This window comes from Tachypleus tridentatus, chromosome 2 (assembly GCF_004210375.1).
Source record: "Tachypleus tridentatus isolate NWPU-2018 chromosome 2, ASM421037v1, whole genome shotgun sequence".
Classification (NCBI taxonomy): domain Eukaryota; kingdom Metazoa; phylum Arthropoda; class Merostomata; order Xiphosura; family Limulidae; genus Tachypleus; species Tachypleus tridentatus.
In genome coordinates this window covers 132,152,502-132,174,290 of record NC_134826.1, presented here as the reverse complement: position 1 = coordinate 132,174,290, position 21,789 = coordinate 132,152,502, and the positions used below count along the sequence as shown (strand labels likewise).

General features: G+C 35.2%; 1 protein-coding gene across 1 annotated transcript; it reads left to right on the top strand.

Moving 5' to 3' along the window:
- The first annotated feature begins 3,130 nt into the window (after window positions 1-3,130).
- Window positions 3,131-20,598, top strand: LOC143236591 (fucolectin-like). Its single transcript, XM_076474887.1, has 6 exons — window positions 3,131-3,327; window positions 10,119-10,295; window positions 11,518-11,599; window positions 15,648-15,669; window positions 18,363-18,578; window positions 20,191-20,598. The coding sequence occupies exons 1-6, from the start codon at window positions 3,314-3,316 to the stop codon at window positions 20,460-20,462; spliced, it is 783 nt and encodes a 260-aa protein (XP_076331002.1). The 5' UTR covers window positions 3,131-3,313; the 3' UTR covers window positions 20,463-20,598.
- Window positions 20,599-21,789: the final 1,191 nt, after the last annotated feature.

Here is a 21,789-nt window from a genome sequence, read left to right as displayed (position 1 = left end):
CTTCTTTGGTCATCAGGAACCTGACGATGACCAAAGAAGGTCAAAACGTTGTTCGCTCTTCTATGTAAAATATTTTCTCAACCCAAACGAGCCGTTTTTGCACATATAAACCTTTCTTGTATTTAAATTGTATTCAGCATAATTTATTGTTTTTAATCGTTCTGACCTTTGTACTTTTTGCCACAATCTAGATTGTTTTCAACCTTTTTTCTGTTTGTATTATATTCCACAAGCAATGTTGTTTATTTAGATGCGTTCATATACACGCATGATGCTTGGTTAGCGAGTAAGATAGGTTTATCTCGCTTATAGGGGAGTGTATACTCTCGGATCACAACCCTTGTCTGTTTACCATTAGTTCTTACACACATTGTCATGCCCAAAGTCGGTGTTTTACCGTTATTTATCTATCCATTTGTCCTCCTTCCCTTCTTTGTAAGTTTTCTTTGTTCATCTTTTGATAAGCAGATAGACAGAACTTAGTAAAAAGTACAAAACATTGTGAATGTTACATGAGCTGGTGCAACTTAGAGAAGCTCCAGAAAATTTTCTGTACAGTTGATGTACAATTTGAGAAGGGAATTTGTCCAATAAAGATCAATGGAGTTGCAATCTAAGTGAATATTACACGTTATATTCATCTTGTCCAAAAGGAGCCTTGCTTTTAAAGGAGATTCTTTACAGGTTTGAGCACTTAACAATGTCATGTTTCTTGATCTTTTTAGAAGTAATTTCCAATTATGATGACATTCTCCACAGAAACCTCGAAAACACAAAACAAGAGTGGGTTTATTAACTCTCTGCAGAATCACATAATGAGTTCATTCAGTAATATAGTATGAAAATGTGAATGTTTAAAATATCAGAAGTTGGGGAGACGAAATATTTTACACTAATTCTCGATTTCACACCACATTCAGTGCGCAAAAAACATACCACTATTATAAAAGATGTTTAATTTTTTAAAATCAATTGGAAAAGTGGAATATACATCTTGGGGTTGAGACAGTGGCAGCAATATGGCTGAAATTCGCGGCTATCATAAAGAGTGAACCTATGTGGTTGTAATAATACTAAAATCTGTCAGAGTTTATCACATATTTGGCAACACTTGAGAACCTCTTCTCATATTTCAATGCCAGTTCTCAGTGCTCAGAAACGTTCGCTGCACAAACTTTTTGGAATTTGATTCTCGGTAAAAAATGTATGGTGCGAAACCAGTCAGTTCTTCATCACATTCGTGAAGTTACAAATACTTTATAAAAAAAAGTGGGTTAACTTCTAATTTTAACAACAGATGCTGCAACAGAATTAGAACACACAAAAACTTCCTTTTTTACCTTCATGTCTGTGTTGCTGAGCGCTATGGATGAAGGTACTGTCGTCAACAGACATGTGCAATCATTATATCACTGTTGATGTGGAAGTTACATATTTGAAATGATTATTGGAAGAAAATGTGGTACCTACGTGAGTAACATAAATATATATATAGAAAAAAATAAAGCTTATAGCTGAACTTTTTGGAAGTAAAATTCAGTTTCTAGTTTAAAAAAAATCGACTCAGGCAGTTTTCTGATAACATTAAGATGAGGAAGAATTAATATCGTCCGTTGATGATGAAACTTGAGCCGAGACAATTTTTTTCTTTGAAATTTCAACAATTATGTCTCTGTAGAGCTAACTAACGAGATTATTTATTTCCATCAAACTGGCAAAAAATAAGTAAAGAAACTAAGGCTCGCTTCTCTTCACCAGTGTTAGTGCACAGACTAAAGAAATTGCACCTTGCTTCTATTTTTCCTGATATTTGCATACGTTTACGACCGTTCTGTGCTTTACCAGTTTTCTCGGTCAGCAAAGTCATAAGAGCACTTACAGGACTTAGCTATTCTTTCCATTGTGTATTAACTGGCCATGAATTTGAGCTATGACTCGATTACTGAAACATCTGTTAGAAGAAAGGATAATAAATTATCACTTTAACTGATAATTACAAATTCTTTTAAATCGTTGTAGTACCCACTTGGCTATAATATGCTATAATGCATGCCTCTTCTAAATTTATTGCAAAACAATTGTAATTCGTAAAACATAAAGCAATAAGAAATTACTTTTACATATAATTTCAATTATAGTTTAAAACAAATAGAATATTTGTACTATAAAATTAAGTTGTTTAACTTGGTTGGTTGTGTTGTGGGGTAAAAATAAATTAAAACACAAGCTCGAAAAATTCGCAAAAAACAACAACAAACAGGATTGTAGCTACAATAGGACTGAGTGAATGTATACATACAATATGTGCTGTATTTTTGCCTGTTCTTTATCGCTGAGAACTCTACCCTCAAATCCTTAGGACCCATCCTAGTTCTCGATAGGCCTGTGCATAAATAAATCGCTTTTTATTTTAAAACTTGAATTGTTGTTATATATTTTGCTTATACGAGTTTGATTATCTTAATAACATGGGGAAAACGTGTTAATTGGCGCGAGAATAAATAAATACAATACATCCCCAATGGCTACTTCCAGCGCTAGTGGCCAGATTTCGATACTCGTGTGAGTACAGCAGATAACCCACTCTGTTTTTGCTCTAAAATAAATAAATACAAAATAAACTGTGTTTGTAGTAATTTCATTTAGTGTGATAATTCATTTTGAATAGCAGAAAGTAAACTAATTGCGTTTTGGGATGGACTTTGAACACCTGTATCATTGCATACCTTCCGTAATAAAACATATGACTTTGAAACATCTATACCCTTATGTACAAGTACATTCCGTAATAAATCATATGATCCTTAATGTGGAACTAGATAATTTTAGTTCTCATTAAACAAGTGCTTTTTAAGATACATTAAATAGTTTTTGGTTATCAACTTACCTTGTATATTGTTAGCAACAATGAGGGGATTATATAGCAATAATTAGACATGAACGTGTGTGTAAAACGCATTGAGCTCAGAGAATTAATATATATGTACCCACATATTATTTTATTAGTTTTTCATTAATTATTTATATAAAAATCTTTAACGTTGAAATGACGTGGAAATGCCTTTAGCGCCAACCATTTTTGAATTTGCAGCACGCACGTCACTGGTTCTTCACTCTCCAGTTTAGGTAGCATTTAGAATTCAGGTGATAAAGACATGAGGCAGATTAAGGAAATCTGTGGACCTAAGTCAAGTGTCCTTTTCGTGTTTTAACTTTCTCAAATTTATTAACTAATGTTTCTAAAGAAATAAGATACTTTTTCACTTAAACTTTCCAGAAAACTGCTTCTAAGGTTTATAGGCGTTGGCAAAATATGTTTACCATCAGGTAGGCAAAAATATATTCTGCTAAACGAAAGCTCTTATTCATTTTATCAATCAAAATATCATGTAAAATATTCGACATAAAATAGAATAAAGCGTTATTACCAAACTACGGTAGGATTTTTAGACATTCTTATAAAATGTATACTTCAAGGGTACAAATAATAAGTAATAATGATAGTGCTATATTTCAAGCAAGCGAATAATAACAGACACTTTGTTTATTTGTACTTAGCACAAAAGTACACACTGGGCTGCTTGTGCTTTTCCAACCACGGGTATCCTAGCATTGTAAGTTCGCAGACACTGCTGTACCACTTGGGGGCGATAGCAGCTGCTTAACAAATGAATAGAAAATAACACCGACGTTTAATATATCAATCTGACATATAGTAGTTAAAGTTTAGTCTCAGAGTAAAAGAAAGTTCATAAATGTTATGTTTTTGTGACTCATGAACGCTTTAATTTGGTTAATCAGAAGCTTAATCCATCCAAGAAGTTATTTAGATATAGACGTTTCACTACAGATTGTATAGGTTTAATATAATCATTTACATGTACATACAGACGTTTCTCTGTAGATTGTGTGTTTAATTTAAACACCTGTTGTGGATAAAGCCGTTTCTCTGTTTATTGTGTGTTTAATTTAGACATCTATTGTGGATATAACCGTTTCTCTGTACATTGTGTGTTTAATTTAGACACCTGTTGTAGATATAGCCGTTTCTCTTTGGATTGTGTGTTTAATTATTGTTTATGGATATAGTGGTTTCACTTTAAAATATTTTGTGAATTTAATGTAGTCATTTGTTATGGATATAAATATTTCATTGTTAATTGTGTGGGGCTAATTTATACAGTAGCATAAATCTGAATATATACAGTTTTACAACACTAAACTTCCAGACTACATTTTAGCGTAATTACCTCTTTATTTGTGTTTCGCAATATTTTCAAGAGTTGTTTGTTTCTCGTTAAGCCAAATTTCCTATAAGGGAAGCAGATTTTCGTATCCTAAGGTACCTTCACATTAATCATGAATTTACACAACTTCCGTCCACGAGAAAGGTACCAGCCGGTATAAAATATTACTTAACTTTGTATTTTCACACCTTTGAATACACAGTGAGTGTACGTTGTAATTTTTATGAATATGTATTTTTTCTCACAGACTATGAAATAATGGATTTCACATCAATCGCTACAAAATATTGTTTTTGTAAGTTTACTTTTCATAATATAATAAATTCTGGGATTTACCGAGACATTATAACGCCCCCGCGATTGAAAAGGCGAGCATGCTTGGTGCGACGAGGACTAGAACCCGCGACCCTCAGATTACGAGTCGAACGCTTTAACCTACCTGGCCATGCCGGGCCCTACATAAAGGAATATCTAAGCTATGTTAACTACGAGTATTTAAGCCCAATTTTGAGTCACTGGAGATTTAAGAGCTGTCTAGAATTTACTCATAAGAAAATGTTAAAATAACAACACGAAAGAGTTACAACACAGTGGTACCTCAGTTCTCGAACGACTTCCTTCTCGAACAATTCGGTTTTCGAACATATTGTTTGAGAATAAAATGTCTCGGTTGTCGAACATAAACTTGGTTCCCGAACCAAGCTGTCGTAGTCCGAACCCCCGAAATAACCCGACTGATGACCCAAACGACCCTTCGACCATTTTCGGCCCAAGCTTGCCCAAAACATTTTACCCGCACCTGTCGCTCAGTCCACACCCCCGCTAAAATCTGCTGTGAACGTTCTCGTTTTTCTTTTGGTTTTTTGTTCTTTCTCTTCTAAATATTCTGATTAAATAAGCCACCATGGAGTCAAAGAAGGATAATGAAAGCAGTAAACCAAAAAGAAAAGTTGTTAGAGCCACAATAGAGGTGAAAAAATATCTCATAGCGAAGTATGAGAATGGTGTTCGCATGTCTGACCTTGCTACACAGTTTGGTATGGCGAAGTCTTCAGTCTGCACCATACTGAAAAATAAAGAGGTCATCAAAGAAGCTGATGTTGCAAAAGGAGTGACAGTGCTTACGATCATTTGTGAGAAAGCAAAGCAGTTGCATGCTGACCTCCTGAAAAACATCCCTGGAACAAGTGCTGATACAAGTGATCCCTTTAAGGCTAGTAGGGGGTAGTGTGAAAAATTTAGGAAGAGAAGTGGCATACATAGTGTGGTGAGACATGGGGAGGCTGCCAGTTCTAACAAAGACGCTACTGATAAATTTGTTCGGGAATTTAAGGACTATGTAGAAGCTGAGGGTTTTATTCCCCAACAAGTGTTCAACTGTGATGAGACAGGCCTCTTTTGGAAGAAAATGCCAAAGAGGACCTACATCACCAAGGAAAAGTCACTGCTAGGACACAATAAAGGATAGGCTAACTCTATTGTTATCTAGTAATGCAAGTGGGGACTAAAAAACTTAAGCCTTTGCTTGTGTACCATTCTGGGAACACGAGGGTTTTAAAGAAAAATAATGTCCTGAAAAGTAAACTAAATGTCATGTGGAGGGCTAATAGTAAAGCATGGGTAACCAGGCAATTTTTTATGGAGTGGGTCCATGAAGTGTTTGCCCCAAGTGTAAAGAATTACTTCACGGAAAAACAGTTGCCACTCAAGGCCCTTCTTGTGATGGTCAATGCACCTGCTCACCCACCAGGCTTGAAGGACGGGTTGGTGGAGGAGTACAGTTTCATTGCAGTGAAGCTCTTGCCCCCTAACACGACTCCTCTCATTCAGCCCGTGGACCAGCAGGTCATATCGAACTTTAAGAAACTCTACACCAAAGCACTGTTTCAAAGGTGCTTTGAAGTGACCTCTGACTCAGAGTTAACCCTCAGAGAGTTCTGGAAAAATCACTTTAATATCTTCCATTGCTTGAGGATCATAAATAAAGCCTGGAGGGAAGTGTCTTTGAGGACCATGAACTCAGCCTGGAAGAAATTGTGGCCAGATCCAGTAGCAAATAGACTTTGAAGGCTTTGAGGCTGAGCCTGTTGTCGAGGATATTGTCTCACTAGGCAAGTGTATGGGCTTGAATGTGAGTGGTGATGATGTGGAGGAGTTGGTGGAAGACCACAACACGGAAGAACTCCAAGGCCTTCAGAAGGAGCAGCAACAGAAGGCAACTGAGGAAGTGTCGTCAGATGAGGAGGAGGGAAGGGAGGATGTTCCTAGTTCACTAATCAAGGAAATGTGTGGAAAATTGGGAGAGTTACAAAGTTTTGTGGAAAAATTTCACCCTGACAAAGCTGTAGCAAACCGCAGAATAAACCTTTTCAATGACAATGCCATGTCTTACTTCAGAAACATTTTAAAATGCAGGCAGAAACAAAACTCATTAGACAAGTTTTTAGTGGGAAATAGGTCCAGTGAGTCTCCAGCAGCTTTTAGCGATGCAAAGAGACAGAAAAGAGAAAGAACCCCAGAAGGAGAGTTACCTGGCGTTTTTTTGGAAGGTGACTTCCTTTCCAAAGAATTATTACCCTCCTACTCTCCACGTCCCTCACCACCTTTCACTTACGCCATCAGTTCTCCTCAGCACAGGTAAAGTGCAGTTAAATTTTCTTTTATTGTTTTTTTTATTGTGTTTATCGTTTTTGTGGTTGATTTTATGCATGTAAGTATTATTACGGATTAATTTAATTTACAGTATTTCTTATGGGAAAAATTGATTCGGTTTTCGAACAGCCTTCTGGAACGGATTAAGTTCGAGAACCAAGGTACCACTGTATTTGAAACACTGATGTTTTACTAAATTAATTTTTATGGACCGAGAGTGGAGTTAATGTTTAGCGAGCTTGGATTATTATTTTGGTCTACAAATATTCTGTGCTTGAATCTTTTGTTGTAAGGTTAACATATAAAGTGTTGTCCGTTTGTTATCAATGTTTCTTTTTTTATAGAAGAGGTATGATAAGAGTTAATTTGATTTTGTATGAAAATCTATAAACATATAATATTTCCAACCACTACAATAAATTTCCTTTTTAAGGATAAAAATAAAGTTAAAAATTCATTAGAATTTGTTGAAAGCATTAAACAAGTAACCTTGGATAAAAAAGACATTTTATCGTCATCAAAATCTTTGAAAGGGTTTTTAGAACAGGTGTTTGGATGTATTTTATCTAAAGCTGTTTGTTTGTAGTTAAGCGTAATTCCCTTTAAGGGAAGCAGCTTTTCATGTCCTAAGGTAACCTTACATTAAGTAAGCTTCAATACAATCCACCGAGAAATGAAATAATGGCAGTTAATTGAAAGGTGTTTGGAAGAAGAAGGAATAGAAAAGCAATACCTCTCCCTACTGTAAAATAAAACTTAAATGTAAGAAAAAGAAGTTTCAAATATTATGTAAGGATGACAGATCTGATGGACTGGTGTACAGAAGCTTGTTTATTTTTATATATTTTTCTCAGCTTCAACCTGCCCATGAAAGAACCTGCAAGATGTGCTTGAGAACTAGGATTTTCGACGATATCTTGATTATCAAACATAAGATGGAAAGCTCATTCTAAGCCTTTAAAATGGGGCACAAAGTCATAATGTGACCTCTCGCTTCCATTACAGATGATGACTTTAAAAAGTTTTAAGTGCATTTAGAGTCAAGAAGCCATGTACTTCAATTGGAAGAAATAGAAACACAAATATGATGCCGGAATTATAGGGCATTATTCTGGTGAGAACAAGATGTTCGTACAGGAATTATAAGATAATTTCCCAAATATGAGAAAAAGGGTAAACAACTGTTTGGATGAGATACATGGGATCAACAGACAAAAAAAAAAAAAGAGATAAATGATAGGATAAAGGAATACCAAAGACCAATTTTTCTTTCACCCTTTTCTGAATATAAAGTTCAGATTTTTTAACAATAATTGACAAATTGTCACTTGTACTAGACAACATAATACTGGCATATGAAAACATCAGTGCAACTTTGGGTTTGTACAAAACTTGGAGTCCATACCTATAGAGGACCTCTGCTATATCAAAATAAAAGTTAATTTGTAAGTATCCTACAGACTTGGAGCGTTTCACAGAGAAAAAAAAATGCTCAGTTTGCTGCTCTATGTTAGGCAAGGCTAATTGAAAAACATTGGAATCCAAAGAAGAAAGTATGCTGAGAATGATATGTGACCAATCTCTGTAATTAACTTTACCAAACGTCCTGATAAACTTCAGGATGTTCTTGGTGTCAAACGAATGCTCGGGAGAAAGTTAGTTCTCAACACTAAAAAGGATAAAGAACACACTTTGATTAACATTATACCAAGACAGGCTAAATACACTAGAACTTTTATACATAGACGAAAACCTATTATAATCGTTTGAAATAAAATAAATGATAAGTACATTTGTTACGAAAAGAGCTAGGAAAACAGAAATTTAACAATGTACAGATAACATTATCAGAAACTTACTTTTTAAATAGTATATACGGTATGTTAAATGGATGTGTTGGGCTAAATATTATTCTACAATAATTGTCTGTAACTTGTTGGCGATAAACTCGACGATAAATAAATATCACACAGTCTCTTGATTTAAAATAATACATTTTCAAAACAGATTAAACGTATATACAAAAATTCTTTACACTATGTATATCATACTTGTATCGTAAATACTATACAGTTCTTTACTTCTTGTCAGAAGTCCACTTAGGCCAATTCAATTCATTTAGTATTCAGTTAACAAGCTGAACTATTTTTATGTCTTGTCTTAAGCATTATCAGTGTATAACTCTCTCTATCACAACAGTATCGGTGCATACTTCACTTGCACTGTCGTTTAATTACCACAGTTGTTGCCATAAATTTCTGACATTCGTCTGCATTTTTGGAATTAGGCCTACTTCCAACAAATCGTCTGCTTTTTGTCAAAGTTCACTTAGGCAGGTTTAGTTCTTTTGGAACACCCTCTTATGAGTCAAATGTTTCTCCTAAAATATCAGAAAAGTTTTGATCTCACCTTAATGCATCAAGGGTTAGGCTATTCACTCCTACGACAGTTAATTTTACATTTTCTAACCTTTCTCTTTATCACTAGCTCTCTTCCCACTCTATGATCTCTCATGCGGTCGCTGCTATTTATATTTCTCACTGAGGTGTTCTAGAAATGTCCGTAATCTCGGCTTCAGTAACTTAAATACAACTTCCATGAGTCGTCTGCTTTAAACTCTTGTGTTATAAAAAAGAAAATACTAAACATTAATACAATATCATATCACAAAAATTAATTAATTAATACCACTTACATTAAACAGTATTTTTATAGATGGCATACATGTCTTCCCGCTAGTACAACGGTAAGCCTATGGATTTATAACGCTAAAATCAGGCATTCGATTCCCCTTCTTGGACTCAGCAGATAGCCCGATGTGGGTTTCCTGTTAGAAAAACCCACTGACAGACATGATCTACTACTATCATTATTTTACAGTCAGTCAGACAGACTTTCATTTTCCCAAACTGTGGATTTATCTCTCTTTTTGACACTTATAATATTTGTACATTGTTCGTTTTTTATTATAGACGGTTGAAAAAGAATTTCAACAACAAATCCAATTTTCATTTAACGAAACACTAAAATCTTGGTGTATGAGTGTCTGTGCGAAATAATGTTTTTATTTGTCTAGCTAGGTATGTATAGAGCTCAAAATCATTTACAAACAAAATTACCTTTATGAAAATAGGACCTTTTGTTAAATGGAACTCATAAAAGATACTCTCAAGGTTTGCTTTAAACGATTAAACAACTTATTTTTTACTCATTTTACAGTTCTATTCTTTTGATCGTTGCACTTCTCTTTGTGGTTAATACTCAGCAGTTTAGAAACCCAACTGAAAATTCATTTGTTTACATTAGACATGGTGGTTATAATAATAATACAACCCGATTACAGAGATTTGGATGTGGAGCGAAATGTAACCGGAATAGTTCATGCTACGGGTTCAGGTAAGTTTGATGTTTATTTCTGTCAGTTAGGTTCCTAATTTCGTTTTAGAGGTAAGCCTAAAAATATAACAGGTACTAAATAACTGATTTTTTTTTAATTAGTCAATAAACTCAGACTTTTATGAATGACAAGTGAACTTTCCAACGACCAGAATACTCGCTTTAATAAACTACTCTGGTTTCCAGAATTTTAAACATTTACTGCTATTGAGAAATATAAAATTTACAGTAAATGAAGTCTGTTTGTTTGTTCACTTAAACACTTTATTCAGTCATTCCAGTGGTTCAAGCCTATCTGTCCTTAACTTGAAACTATGACCCACAAGGAAAGCAACCAGTTAGCAACTCCCGCCATCTGAAGCGGCTAGTCTCAACTGAAAAATAGCATTGATTCTTACTCTTATAATGCGAGTACAGGTGAAAGTGCGAAACGTGTTTGACAGAACAGGCCTCGAAATTGAAACCCTCATATCATTAATACCATTCGATAATAATTAGGTCAGGCCAATAAATATGAAATTCCTCTAAACATTTAAGCCTAAACTTACTAAAAAGAAAATTAAAAACGCATATATCAAAAGCTGTTCAATTTAAAGCGTCGAAACTTTTGAATGAATTAGAATACGATCCTGTATATCTAAAGCTTCATAAAAGAAGAAAACATTGAACTAAAGATCTAATACAGTCATTAACACACAACAATAAACAACTATCGATAATGTAAGGTTTTAAGCAACTTTATTATTTGTAAGGTGTCCTGGTTAGGCCCATTTGCTCACGGCCTCCTCGTCAGGTTTCTGGTGCACGACTCTCAGAAATTGTAGAATTAAAAAAAGTCGTTACGTTGGTAATCACCAAATGTAGTCCTAAAAATAAAGTTTTTTGAATAGATTAATTAAAGCTTTTTTCTTTTCATAACAATATTTTTCTTATATTCTTCAAAATTTATTATTAATTTCTCATGGAAGTACAATTCATCGAAATCTAAATATTTGTTGTATTTGATGTCTGACATCATGCAGTACTCATATTTGTTGTATTTGATGTCCGACATCATGCATTACTCATATTTGTTGTATTTGATGTCTGACATTATGCAGTACTCATTTTCAACTGTTATTTTGTTTTCACATGTTACACAAAATAAGGATAAAAAATAATACAAGTTGAACTTTCGTGTTGGATTTGGTTACTAAATGATTTTTGTTCCGCCCCGTGACAGTTTTAGCTCAAGTAATAACTGCATCGAACTTCCCCTGAGAGATCTATTGTCTGAAACTGACACCACATACTATATCAAACGTGTAAGTACTTCTTAGATTAGTAGATAACAAATATTTCCATAAAAGCTACTTTCAATTTCTAAGACAGAATTCGGACAAATTTAGATGCATGATTGACAAATCTTATACATTATTTCACAAATGGAATATGGAAATTTACCTATCACGTCAAAACCGTCCAAAATAAATTGCCAAAGTAAAAATGATTGCATTTCTTTAAAAAGAAGTATAACTGAAAATCAGCCACAATACCATCTAACCGTCACGATATGTACATCTTTTTGTGTGTTTTTTACACATGCACGTAAGAAAACAGAGCCTAATTAGCTTCATGGTTATCACATCTTAAAATTATATTTTAAACGGGACAAGTACTAACAACCACGCCTCATAGTATACCCCAACCTCACATTTCATAGCTAAGTAAATTAAATTTTGCAAAATCAACTTTGACCAACAGCGTGACCTCCCCAGCGGCACAGCGGCATTTCTGCAGACTTATACTACTAGAAACCAGATTTCGATACCTGTGGTGAGCAGAACACAGATAGCCTTTTGTGTAGCTTTGTGCTTGATACCAAACAAACAAATAAAAGCGAACAAAGCGGCAGCGAAGTGCAGTCAAGACAGTCGAACGTCGGTAAATTTGTTTGTGAACCTATCAAAATTAAGATTATTTATGAAATTAATTCTTGGCATATTCATAGAATAATTATTGTAAAAAAAAGTCAGTTCGATTATATAGACAACAAAACAGGATAAATATTTTTTGACTGTCTGAAACTGGAGGGTTTGGTTTGAATTTCACGCAAAGTTACCGAGGCCTAGCACAATAGCTCTCCTTAATTTAGCAGTGTAAGATCAGAGAGAATGAGCTAGTCATCACCACCCACCGCCAACTCTTGGGCTACTCTTTTACCAACGAATAGTGGGATTGACCGTCACATTATAACTTCCCACGCCGAAAGGGCGAGCATATTTGGTGTGACAGAGATTCGAACCCGTGATCCTCGGATTACGAGTTGCACGCCTTAACACGCTTGGCCATGCCGGGCCTCCCTGGACGGAAGTTATGTAAATTAATGACTAATTAAAGCTTATCTTAAGACATAAAGTTGCTTTCCTCATACGTAATTGTACAAAATAACGTAAAAATACCCATAAGACAGTAAAATACAAAATGTGAACCAGCAAATTTACATGTATCGCCCCAAGAACCCAACAAACCTTCATGCCAAAAAAGAGCGAAGATTCATCAGTGAGGATAGGGGGTGCAGTAGTGGTAAAAAATGCAGTAAACAAACCACAAAATGCAAAACTGAAAATTTGTATATATATCTCCACATGGATCCATTGATCCTTCATGTGGCGTAGTGGTAAAAAAATGTCCCATAAAAATCCCAAAATGCAAAACTGAAGATTTCTATGTACTCTTACATGCACCTAATGAACCTCCATACCTATTTGGGTGAAGCGTTACATGGACATAAAACAGACAGTACTACTATATTTTCATTGATAAAAGAGGTTTCTTTTTATCAAAACGTTGGTGATATAATACAAAATATCTTAATTCACAAATGATTTATGTTTAAAATTGAATCGATATTTTTACTTTCATGACACTTTTTTTTGCACTTGGCTCTAGACTAGGTGATTCCATACTTCGTCTTTACTTTAGACTTATCACACCAACACTCACTACACTTATAAGGTTTCAGTACCCCTTTGTACCCAGTCACTAAAATCATAATGGGTAGAGAGTAAATCGAACCATTTTATCTGGATAAATTTATTTCAATTTTTATGACTCCTAATTCGAGAAACCAAGCATTACATGACGCGACATACAGTTTTTTATATATAGGTTAGACACTAAAACTAAAACTTATAGTTATAATGACAATTTAAAACTAGCAACGACACGCCAAGCATTTGCGGTAGTTTTCATACCTTTCGCAAGAATTTTCCTTATTCTATAATTTTCACGCACGGCATTTATGCTACAGTTCATGTGTTATGTCGATAAATTCTAGTATAATTGAAAAAAACAAACAAAAGAACTTTACACGGTTTGACAAACAATCTCACGTAGACGTAACTTTATTTAATAAAACTATTTGTTTGTTTGTTTTGGAATTTCGCACAAAGCTACGCGAGGGCTATCTGTGCTAGCCGTCCCTAATTTAGCAGTGTAAGACTAGAGGGAAGGCAGCTAGTTATCACCACCCACCGCCAACTCTTGGGCTACTGTTTTACCAACGAATAGTGGGATTGACCGTCACATTATAACGTCCCCACGGCTGAAAGGGCGAGCATGTTTTGCGCGACGGGGATGCGAACCCGCAACCCTCAGATTACGAGTTGCACGCCTTAACACACTTAGCCATGCCGGGCCTTAATAAAACTATATGTAAAGATAATAATAATATATAAAGATGGTATCTATAATAGTCTTCATGGTATGAAACAGTTATGGACGTTCATCTTTGACAGGGTTTTACGAGTTGAAATAAAAACTTGCAAAAACGAAAAATAAAACTCAAAAAGTAGCTAAGAGGTGTTTATAGCATTCTACAGAATGAACTGAAGCTAAATTATCGCACACTAAAGTAAATGTAAAGATATAATGAAAGTAAACTTTGTTGAACATACAAACGTCTGAAGTCGTCTTCACAAAGTCATAAGCATACGATTTTGAACGAACTGCTCATGCGTATAAGTTTGAGAACACCCATAGCAATCGTATGTTGTGTAAGGTGTTTTTAGAAGATCACTTACAGGTTTAGTGCTGTTTGTGCAAAATACTTTGCAAAAAAAAACTAAAGTTTAAATCGAAGCCAATCATCACGTGATGAAAATGATATTCTGCCATCGCGTAGAGTACTCGTTGCATTAAAAAGTTTGACAAGGCAAAATCAGGTAGGGTCATTCTGAATGGAAAAGCCGATATTCAATTCGGACTCTGGTCAAGCGTGTTAAGGCGTGCGACTCGTAATCTGAGGGTCGCGGGATCGCATCTTCATCTCGCCAAACATGTTCGCCCTTTCAGCCGTGGGGGTGTTATAAAGTGACGGTCAATCCCACTATTCGTTGGTAAAAGAGTAGCCCAAGAGTTGGCGGTGGGTGGTGATGACTAGCGGCCTTCCCTCTAATCTTACACTGCTAAATTAGAGACGGCTAGCACAGATAGCCCTTGAGTAGCTTTGTGTGAAATTCGAAAAACAAACAATCAATTCGGACTCCTTTCACAAAGACCTTTCTAACGATATGCGATTTGTAGCATTTGAATCAAGAAATTTGCGAAAAATAGTTCCTGACTGACAAATACAAGCCTATTCTTCCTATAGATAAAAGTATTAATATTTATTCATTATAAAAAAAAACAGTGAATTTTACAAATTGCATTAAATTTCCTGCAATTTATGTACATTTTAAATTAATTATTTTTATAGCAAAGGGATTTATTTTTTCTCGTGGCCGTAGGAAAATTATTACCGTCTTACAACACCAGACAACACATGTACCATTACACCTGTCCTATTATCTATTTTATGGGGTTCAATTCCCCTCGGTGAACTCAGCAGATAGCCCGAGGTGGCTTTGCTAATTGAAAACACACACACACATCTATTTTATATAATATCACTAATTTATGTTATAACCATTATATTATTTTAAGTTGCATAACTGATAACATAAAAGTGAATTAACTGTATATTATCAAATTTATTAGAAAGCTATATTACCCTAAAAAAGTAACAAACTCAGTATTATCTATATAAATTAACCCTTACTAAAATTCGTCCGAATCAAACAGACTGGGAAAAATACATCAAGAATCATATAGTTTACATATTAAATATGCTTATATATTTTAGTTATAAAGTATTTTCTTTTAAACATTTAATAGATATCCATGAAATATTACTTTTTTTATTTAAGAAAATTGATGTATGGTTATTTAAAATTAACAAATACACAGTTAGATGATGTAATTGTCAAAACTTCGAGAATATGCATTTCAAAATTAATATGTTATGCCTAATACTACATTACGTACTTACAGCTGGACATAAAGATTCATGAAGGTGAGTGTGCCTAAAACGTTAACATGATCGGTAAGCAGTTTAACTTTTCCCTCTATTTTGTTTTTGTCTTTTTCATCCTAAAGCAGTGTTTTCCGCGTCATTTCTATATTTTCAAAATAGAATATAATTTTTCATTATCAAGTGATTTCTAAGAAGATGTGCTAATGATAGAACCGTTTAAATACTTACGGTGAAGTCTTAGTCGTTGTCTATTTTATATTTATCATAAAGCCACCAATACTATTTGCCATAGTCCCTAATTTCTGTAATTGACCAGAGAAAAGGCAGCCGGTCAAGACCACCATACAACCCATCATCCACGTTCATAGACTGGCTTTTGCTCTTAAAATGCACCCACAGATAAAAATGCGGGGATGTTTTGTGGTGTCACGTAGATTCGAACTAATTTTACCAACTCCGAAATTCAGAGCTCCACCAGAGGGCCAACCCGCTTGCAAGGTGGTGCTGCTCAAATATCGGTCGATGTCGTGATTAGTAATCTATATAATTATCTAATTATTCATGCAATAATCCATTTTTGTTGCTTAATAGTCCCTCGCTGATACGCCGGTAAGTTTATGGATTTACAACGCTAAAATCAGGGGTTCGGTTCTCCTCGGTGGACTCAGCAGATAGCCCGATGTGGCTTTGCTATAAGAAAAACACATACACACATTATTTAATAATCACCATTATTTAATACTGTACGTTACGGTTACTACTCTGTAAAGGGAAGTTATAAAAGGACTGTGCATTGTGGCAGGAACCACTGTTCAATCCCGGATCTTTTATCTATTCCTCATAAGTCTCTTTGATTATTACCCCATTTTTTTAACAAGGTCCTTAAATGACAAAATTCCAACTACTATTACTTCACACTATCCTTATCAAGATTCTACTGAAGACAGCGACAAATGACTAATTGAAAGGGTACATATTGTCATTGGTATCTAAATGTTTGTTTAGTTTAGTGTGTTTGGAATTTCGCACAAAGCTAAACGAAGGCTATCTGCGCCAGCCGTCCCTAATTTAGCAGCGTAAGACTAGAGGAAAGGCAGTTAGTCATCACCACCCACCGCCAACTCTTGGGCTACTCTTTTACCAACAAATACTGGGATTGACTGTCACATTGTAACGTCTCCACGGCTGAAAGGGCGAGCATGTTTGGTGTGAAGGTAATTCGAAACCGCGACCCTCGGGTTATGAGTCGAGTACCTTTAACCACCTGGCCATGCCGGCCCAGATATCTAATCTTATAATATCTAAATTATTTAAGTAGTGTTATAAATAGTATGAAAATGGATCAATTTTATATCATTAGATTTACAACAAGGTTGTAATGTAATAGTAAAGTCATCAACTCTGTATTATCTATATAAATTAATATTTATCCAAATTTATTTGAACGAAACAGACAAATTTAGGTATCTAATAAATAACTAATCAATAATTAGGCTTATGTGATTTTATATAGACTACTAACCATAAAAACAACGGTTTTGGAAAAAAAAAATTCATTTGTATAAATTACATTTTACATGAAGCCTTTTTTCTTTCACCAAATTTCTTTAAGAGGTAAATTTTCTGTTTAGTTAATTATAATAAATTAATAATAAGATATTTAGTGTTGCGAAGTCATTCCATCTCACAAAAGTAATCAGAATTTGTTTGTTTGTTTTGAATTTCGCGCAAAGCTACTCGAGGGCTATCTGCGCTAGCCGTTCCTAATTTAGCAGTGTAAGACTAGAGGGAAGGCCGCTAGTCATCACCACCCACTGCCAACTCTTGGGCTACTCTTTTACCAACGAATAGTGGGATTGACCGTCACTTATAACGCCCCCGCGGCTGAAAGGGCGAGCATGTTTGGTGCGACCGAATCAGAATTTGACCAATAAGCACGAGTGTAACTAAAGGAGAAAAACCCTGTAGAGGAGTATAATTAATCAATCTCAAAAGATTGATTAATGACAAATAATAATTGCACTTGCTGCTACACGTGTAGCATAAAGGAATGCCTTATTAAGTTAGTAATATGAACGAATAAAGGATCAACTTATTTCACTTTTCTCGCTTATAAGGGCCTCGGTGGGCTGAGCAGATTGTCTTTGTGGCTTTGCTAAAAGAAAACACACACTTATAAGGGAAATAGGCGAAGCCATCTCGGACGACTTTTTCTACCTGTGTAAGTTATCGGACACTTTATATTTAAGACATATAGTTGTTTGTTTTTTTACCCAATAGATATTCATTGTACGACTGAATAAACGGTTCATATAAATTTAGAATTAACGTCATTTAAACATTCATCGTGTTGGTACTTAAAATCGGAGATAGGGAGATGCTGGAATGGGCCGCACACCCCCAAATTTCACTCTGACCCACCAAAGTTCAGTTTCTCTAGCGGATTGAAAGATCGTTTTTAATTCGCTGAGAAGAGTCAAAGCTTCACCCCCGGATCTGGTTGGTACCTGCTGATTTGTCATTTGTCAATTTTATATTTTCATAAATCAACGTACATCACCTCCTTCCTCCTCCAATGGCCACACCCAAGTTCCATCCCTACCACTAAGTCACTATTTACATATTAACCGTGTGTTAGAAAAGTCTAAGAGTGTTGTAGTCTAAACTATATTTAATGCATGTAAATTATATCATCATGATGTATCTTCGTAATAAGTCCTATTTCTGTATAGCTACTACAAATGTCGCCATAGGAGCAACAGCTGTACAAAGTTCTACATTCGAGCCCTCTCGCCCAGCCTCAATGTGTGTGGATGATAATCTCGATTGTGGACATTCGAAAATAAGCCACACAGCAGACGAGAAATTTCCATGGTGGCTGGTTGATTTAGGAGGCGTCTATGTTGTTAGGAAGATTGTCATTTGGAACACACAGCACAGCAGTTATTGTAAGTTTAATTAAAGAGCTATGTATGTATGTCTACCAGGTGGGAGTAACCCACCGTCTCCTGGGCGGAAGTTATGTAAGGTTATGAATAATGAAAGGTTATTTTATGGCATGGAAAGTTAATTTCTTTCTACGTGATTGTTAAAAACTACAAAACACAAAATGTCAAACCACAAATTTGGATTTATCTCCGCTTAGAGCCAATAACCCTTCATGACAAATTTGAAGTTGTGGTAAAAAACGCCCACAAAAACAGCAAAACATAAAATGACAAACTGAAAACTTGTATATACTCCAGCATGGGCCTAGTGTGTGTGTTATTTTGGATTTTAAATGTCAGAATTTGAGAGTTCATAGTTCAATGTCCCTTGGTGTGAAAATGAGGTACACAAATTGGGCCACTCTTTGTCTTTCGATAGGGTAAAATTTTATTCCAGTAAAATATATTTTTGTATGTATGTAATAAGGGATCAGCAGTTATTAGACACTGCAGTGCCCATAAACACACAATCCTTATATACAGGACGAACAAGAAGTCTGAGCCCATAGGGAAAACTACACACTGTATAAATGTAAACTTGAAAGATTGTTATGCAAACTACAAAATAATATATACAGACTCAGTGTGCTCGTCACACAAGATCTGTCCCTATTCACTGATTGTTGGATTTGTTTTTATTTTCTTTAAAAGTATCGTACAAGACAATGTATCGTAAAAACATAATATTGATAAACAATAAACCAGATACACTCAGTATAATAGAAGCGAGAAGTTTAACAAAATCTTTTTTGTTTGTTTTGGAATTTCGCTCATAGCTACTCGAGGGCTATCTGTGATAGCCGTCCCTAATTTAGCAGTGTAAGACTAGAGGGAAGGCAGCTAGCCATCACCACCCACCGCCAACTTTTGGGCTACTCTTTTACCAACGAATAGTTGGATTGACCGTCACATTATAACGCCCTCACGGCTGAAAGGGCGAGCATGTTTGGCGCGATTCGGGCGCGAACCCGCGCCCCTCAGATTACGAAGCGCACGCCTTAACACGCTAGGCCATGCCAGGCCTCTTAACTAAAACACAAGAATGCTCTTTATTGTGTATTTGAATTAAAGATTGGTTTGATTTTTGAATTTCACGTAAAGTTACATGAGTGCTATCTGCGCTAGCCGTCCCTAATTTAGGAGTGTTAGACTCGAGGAAAGGCGGCTAATCTTTACCACCCACCGCCAACTATTGAGCTACTCTTTTACCAACGAATAGGGGGATTGATCATCACATTATAACGCCCCCACGGCTGAAAGGGCGAGCATGTTTGGTGTGACGGGGAATCGAACCCGTAACCTTCGGATTGTGAGTCGTGTACCTTAGCCACCTGGTCACGCCGGGCCTTATATTTACATATTTAAATCAAATACTGCACACGGACACACTGTGGCATTTGACTGAAGATAAACTTTCGTAGGACTAGTGAGATTTAACTTTATATAAACTTTTTTATCATTACCATTTGTGTCAAATAAAAGTTCCTGTTTTACCATAATTAGTCTAACAGTAGTAAGGGAAACTTTCATTCGTGCTAATTATTATCTACGTATTATTGTGTTATTGATTTAGACGACAGGCTACACGACTTCGAAATTCGTGTTGGAAACGTGCCTATTACTAAGGTTGGCAAACTTATCACCGAGAATGCGTTATATGGGGAACATACTGGAGGAGGAATTACAGGGGAACCAGTGACCTTTGTCTGGGGCCAACGATATCCCGTTTTTGGTCGTTTCGTCAGTGTCCAGATTGTAAGATACTGCACAAGTTGCTATCAACCTGATAAAAACTACCTGCAAATGTGTGAAGTCCAAGTGTTCGGTTATAAAATTGAAGGCTGATAAAATTCTTCAAACAAAAACAAATTATTCGTTATTTACCCACTAACTTGGCTTTCTGTACGACCGTCATCAGGAGCTTGCATATTTGTAAAGCAGTAGTTCCCAACTGCTGATCCGAAAAATTATTCAGAAAATAAACGAGAGAAACAAAAAATTCTGAGAGCTTTCAAACTTTTTATTTCAACTTTGTGTACAACTGTGTACTTCACATACATGGATTATATATTATAATATAAAGGGCTGTATTCTCCTAACAATTTATAAGCTTTTAACAAATAATTTGTCGTTCTGTGAAATGAAAGAAGTTAGAGCCACTGACTGAAAACGCTGTCTTCTGTAGCCAACACTGCAATTCTAAGTAAGCAGACAGTTTATTTGATCTAGTTCTGATCAGTGTTCTATTGTTGCTTTCTCTACCTAGGAACAAAGATACAAACTTTTTCTAACGTATGTAAGTGTAATTCTTAATTCACAACAAAGTTGTAGTGAGTGACCTTTCTAGGTTAAATTTTTATAACTCAAATGTAAATGAATTATTTTCACTAATCTCTATCTTAGATACCTAATTTATGTAATAAATGTAGAGATTTAAGTGTCTTCTCTGTTCATATCATGACGAAATATAAATTTCCAAATTCGAGTGTTTTTATTGTATCGAAATCTACAGAGTAATTTACAAATGCACACTGTGTTCAATTTATTTTTACATTGTTTAATATCAATTCTTGATTTTCAGCATTAGTATCAATTTAAACAGAATGTGTTATTTTCTGATCTCTGTGGAAATACAAGTGACGTTAAACATAATTCAATTAATAAATTAGTTCAAAGATATAACGAAAACAAAGAAATGGCTTCCTACAAATGTCAAATAGTGTTTGATTATAATGACTACAGGGGTAATCCAGAAATTAAAATTTTTGGTAATTAAAATTTTAAGACCTAATTTTTGTTACAATAAAAGTATTTTATCGCAGTACGAACATTCAGACTATGAAATTTGATTAATTTTTTTTTTTTTAAATATTTGGACTGACATGTTAGAGGAAGGACAATTAACAGCAACCATGGCTGTCTCTTGATCTACTCTAAACGGTTAGTAGAATTTTAACGTCACTTTTATAGCACACCTACGGCCCCAAAGTGCGAAACGCGACCTGAGAATAACTGGACACGATTTGTTATTTTTGAATTTCGCGCAAAGCTACTCGAGAGCCATCTGTGCTAGCCGTCCCTAATTTAGCAGTGTAAGAGTAAAGGGAAGGCGGTTAGTCATTACCACCCATCGCCAACTCTCGGGCTACTCTTTTACCAACGAATAGTGGGA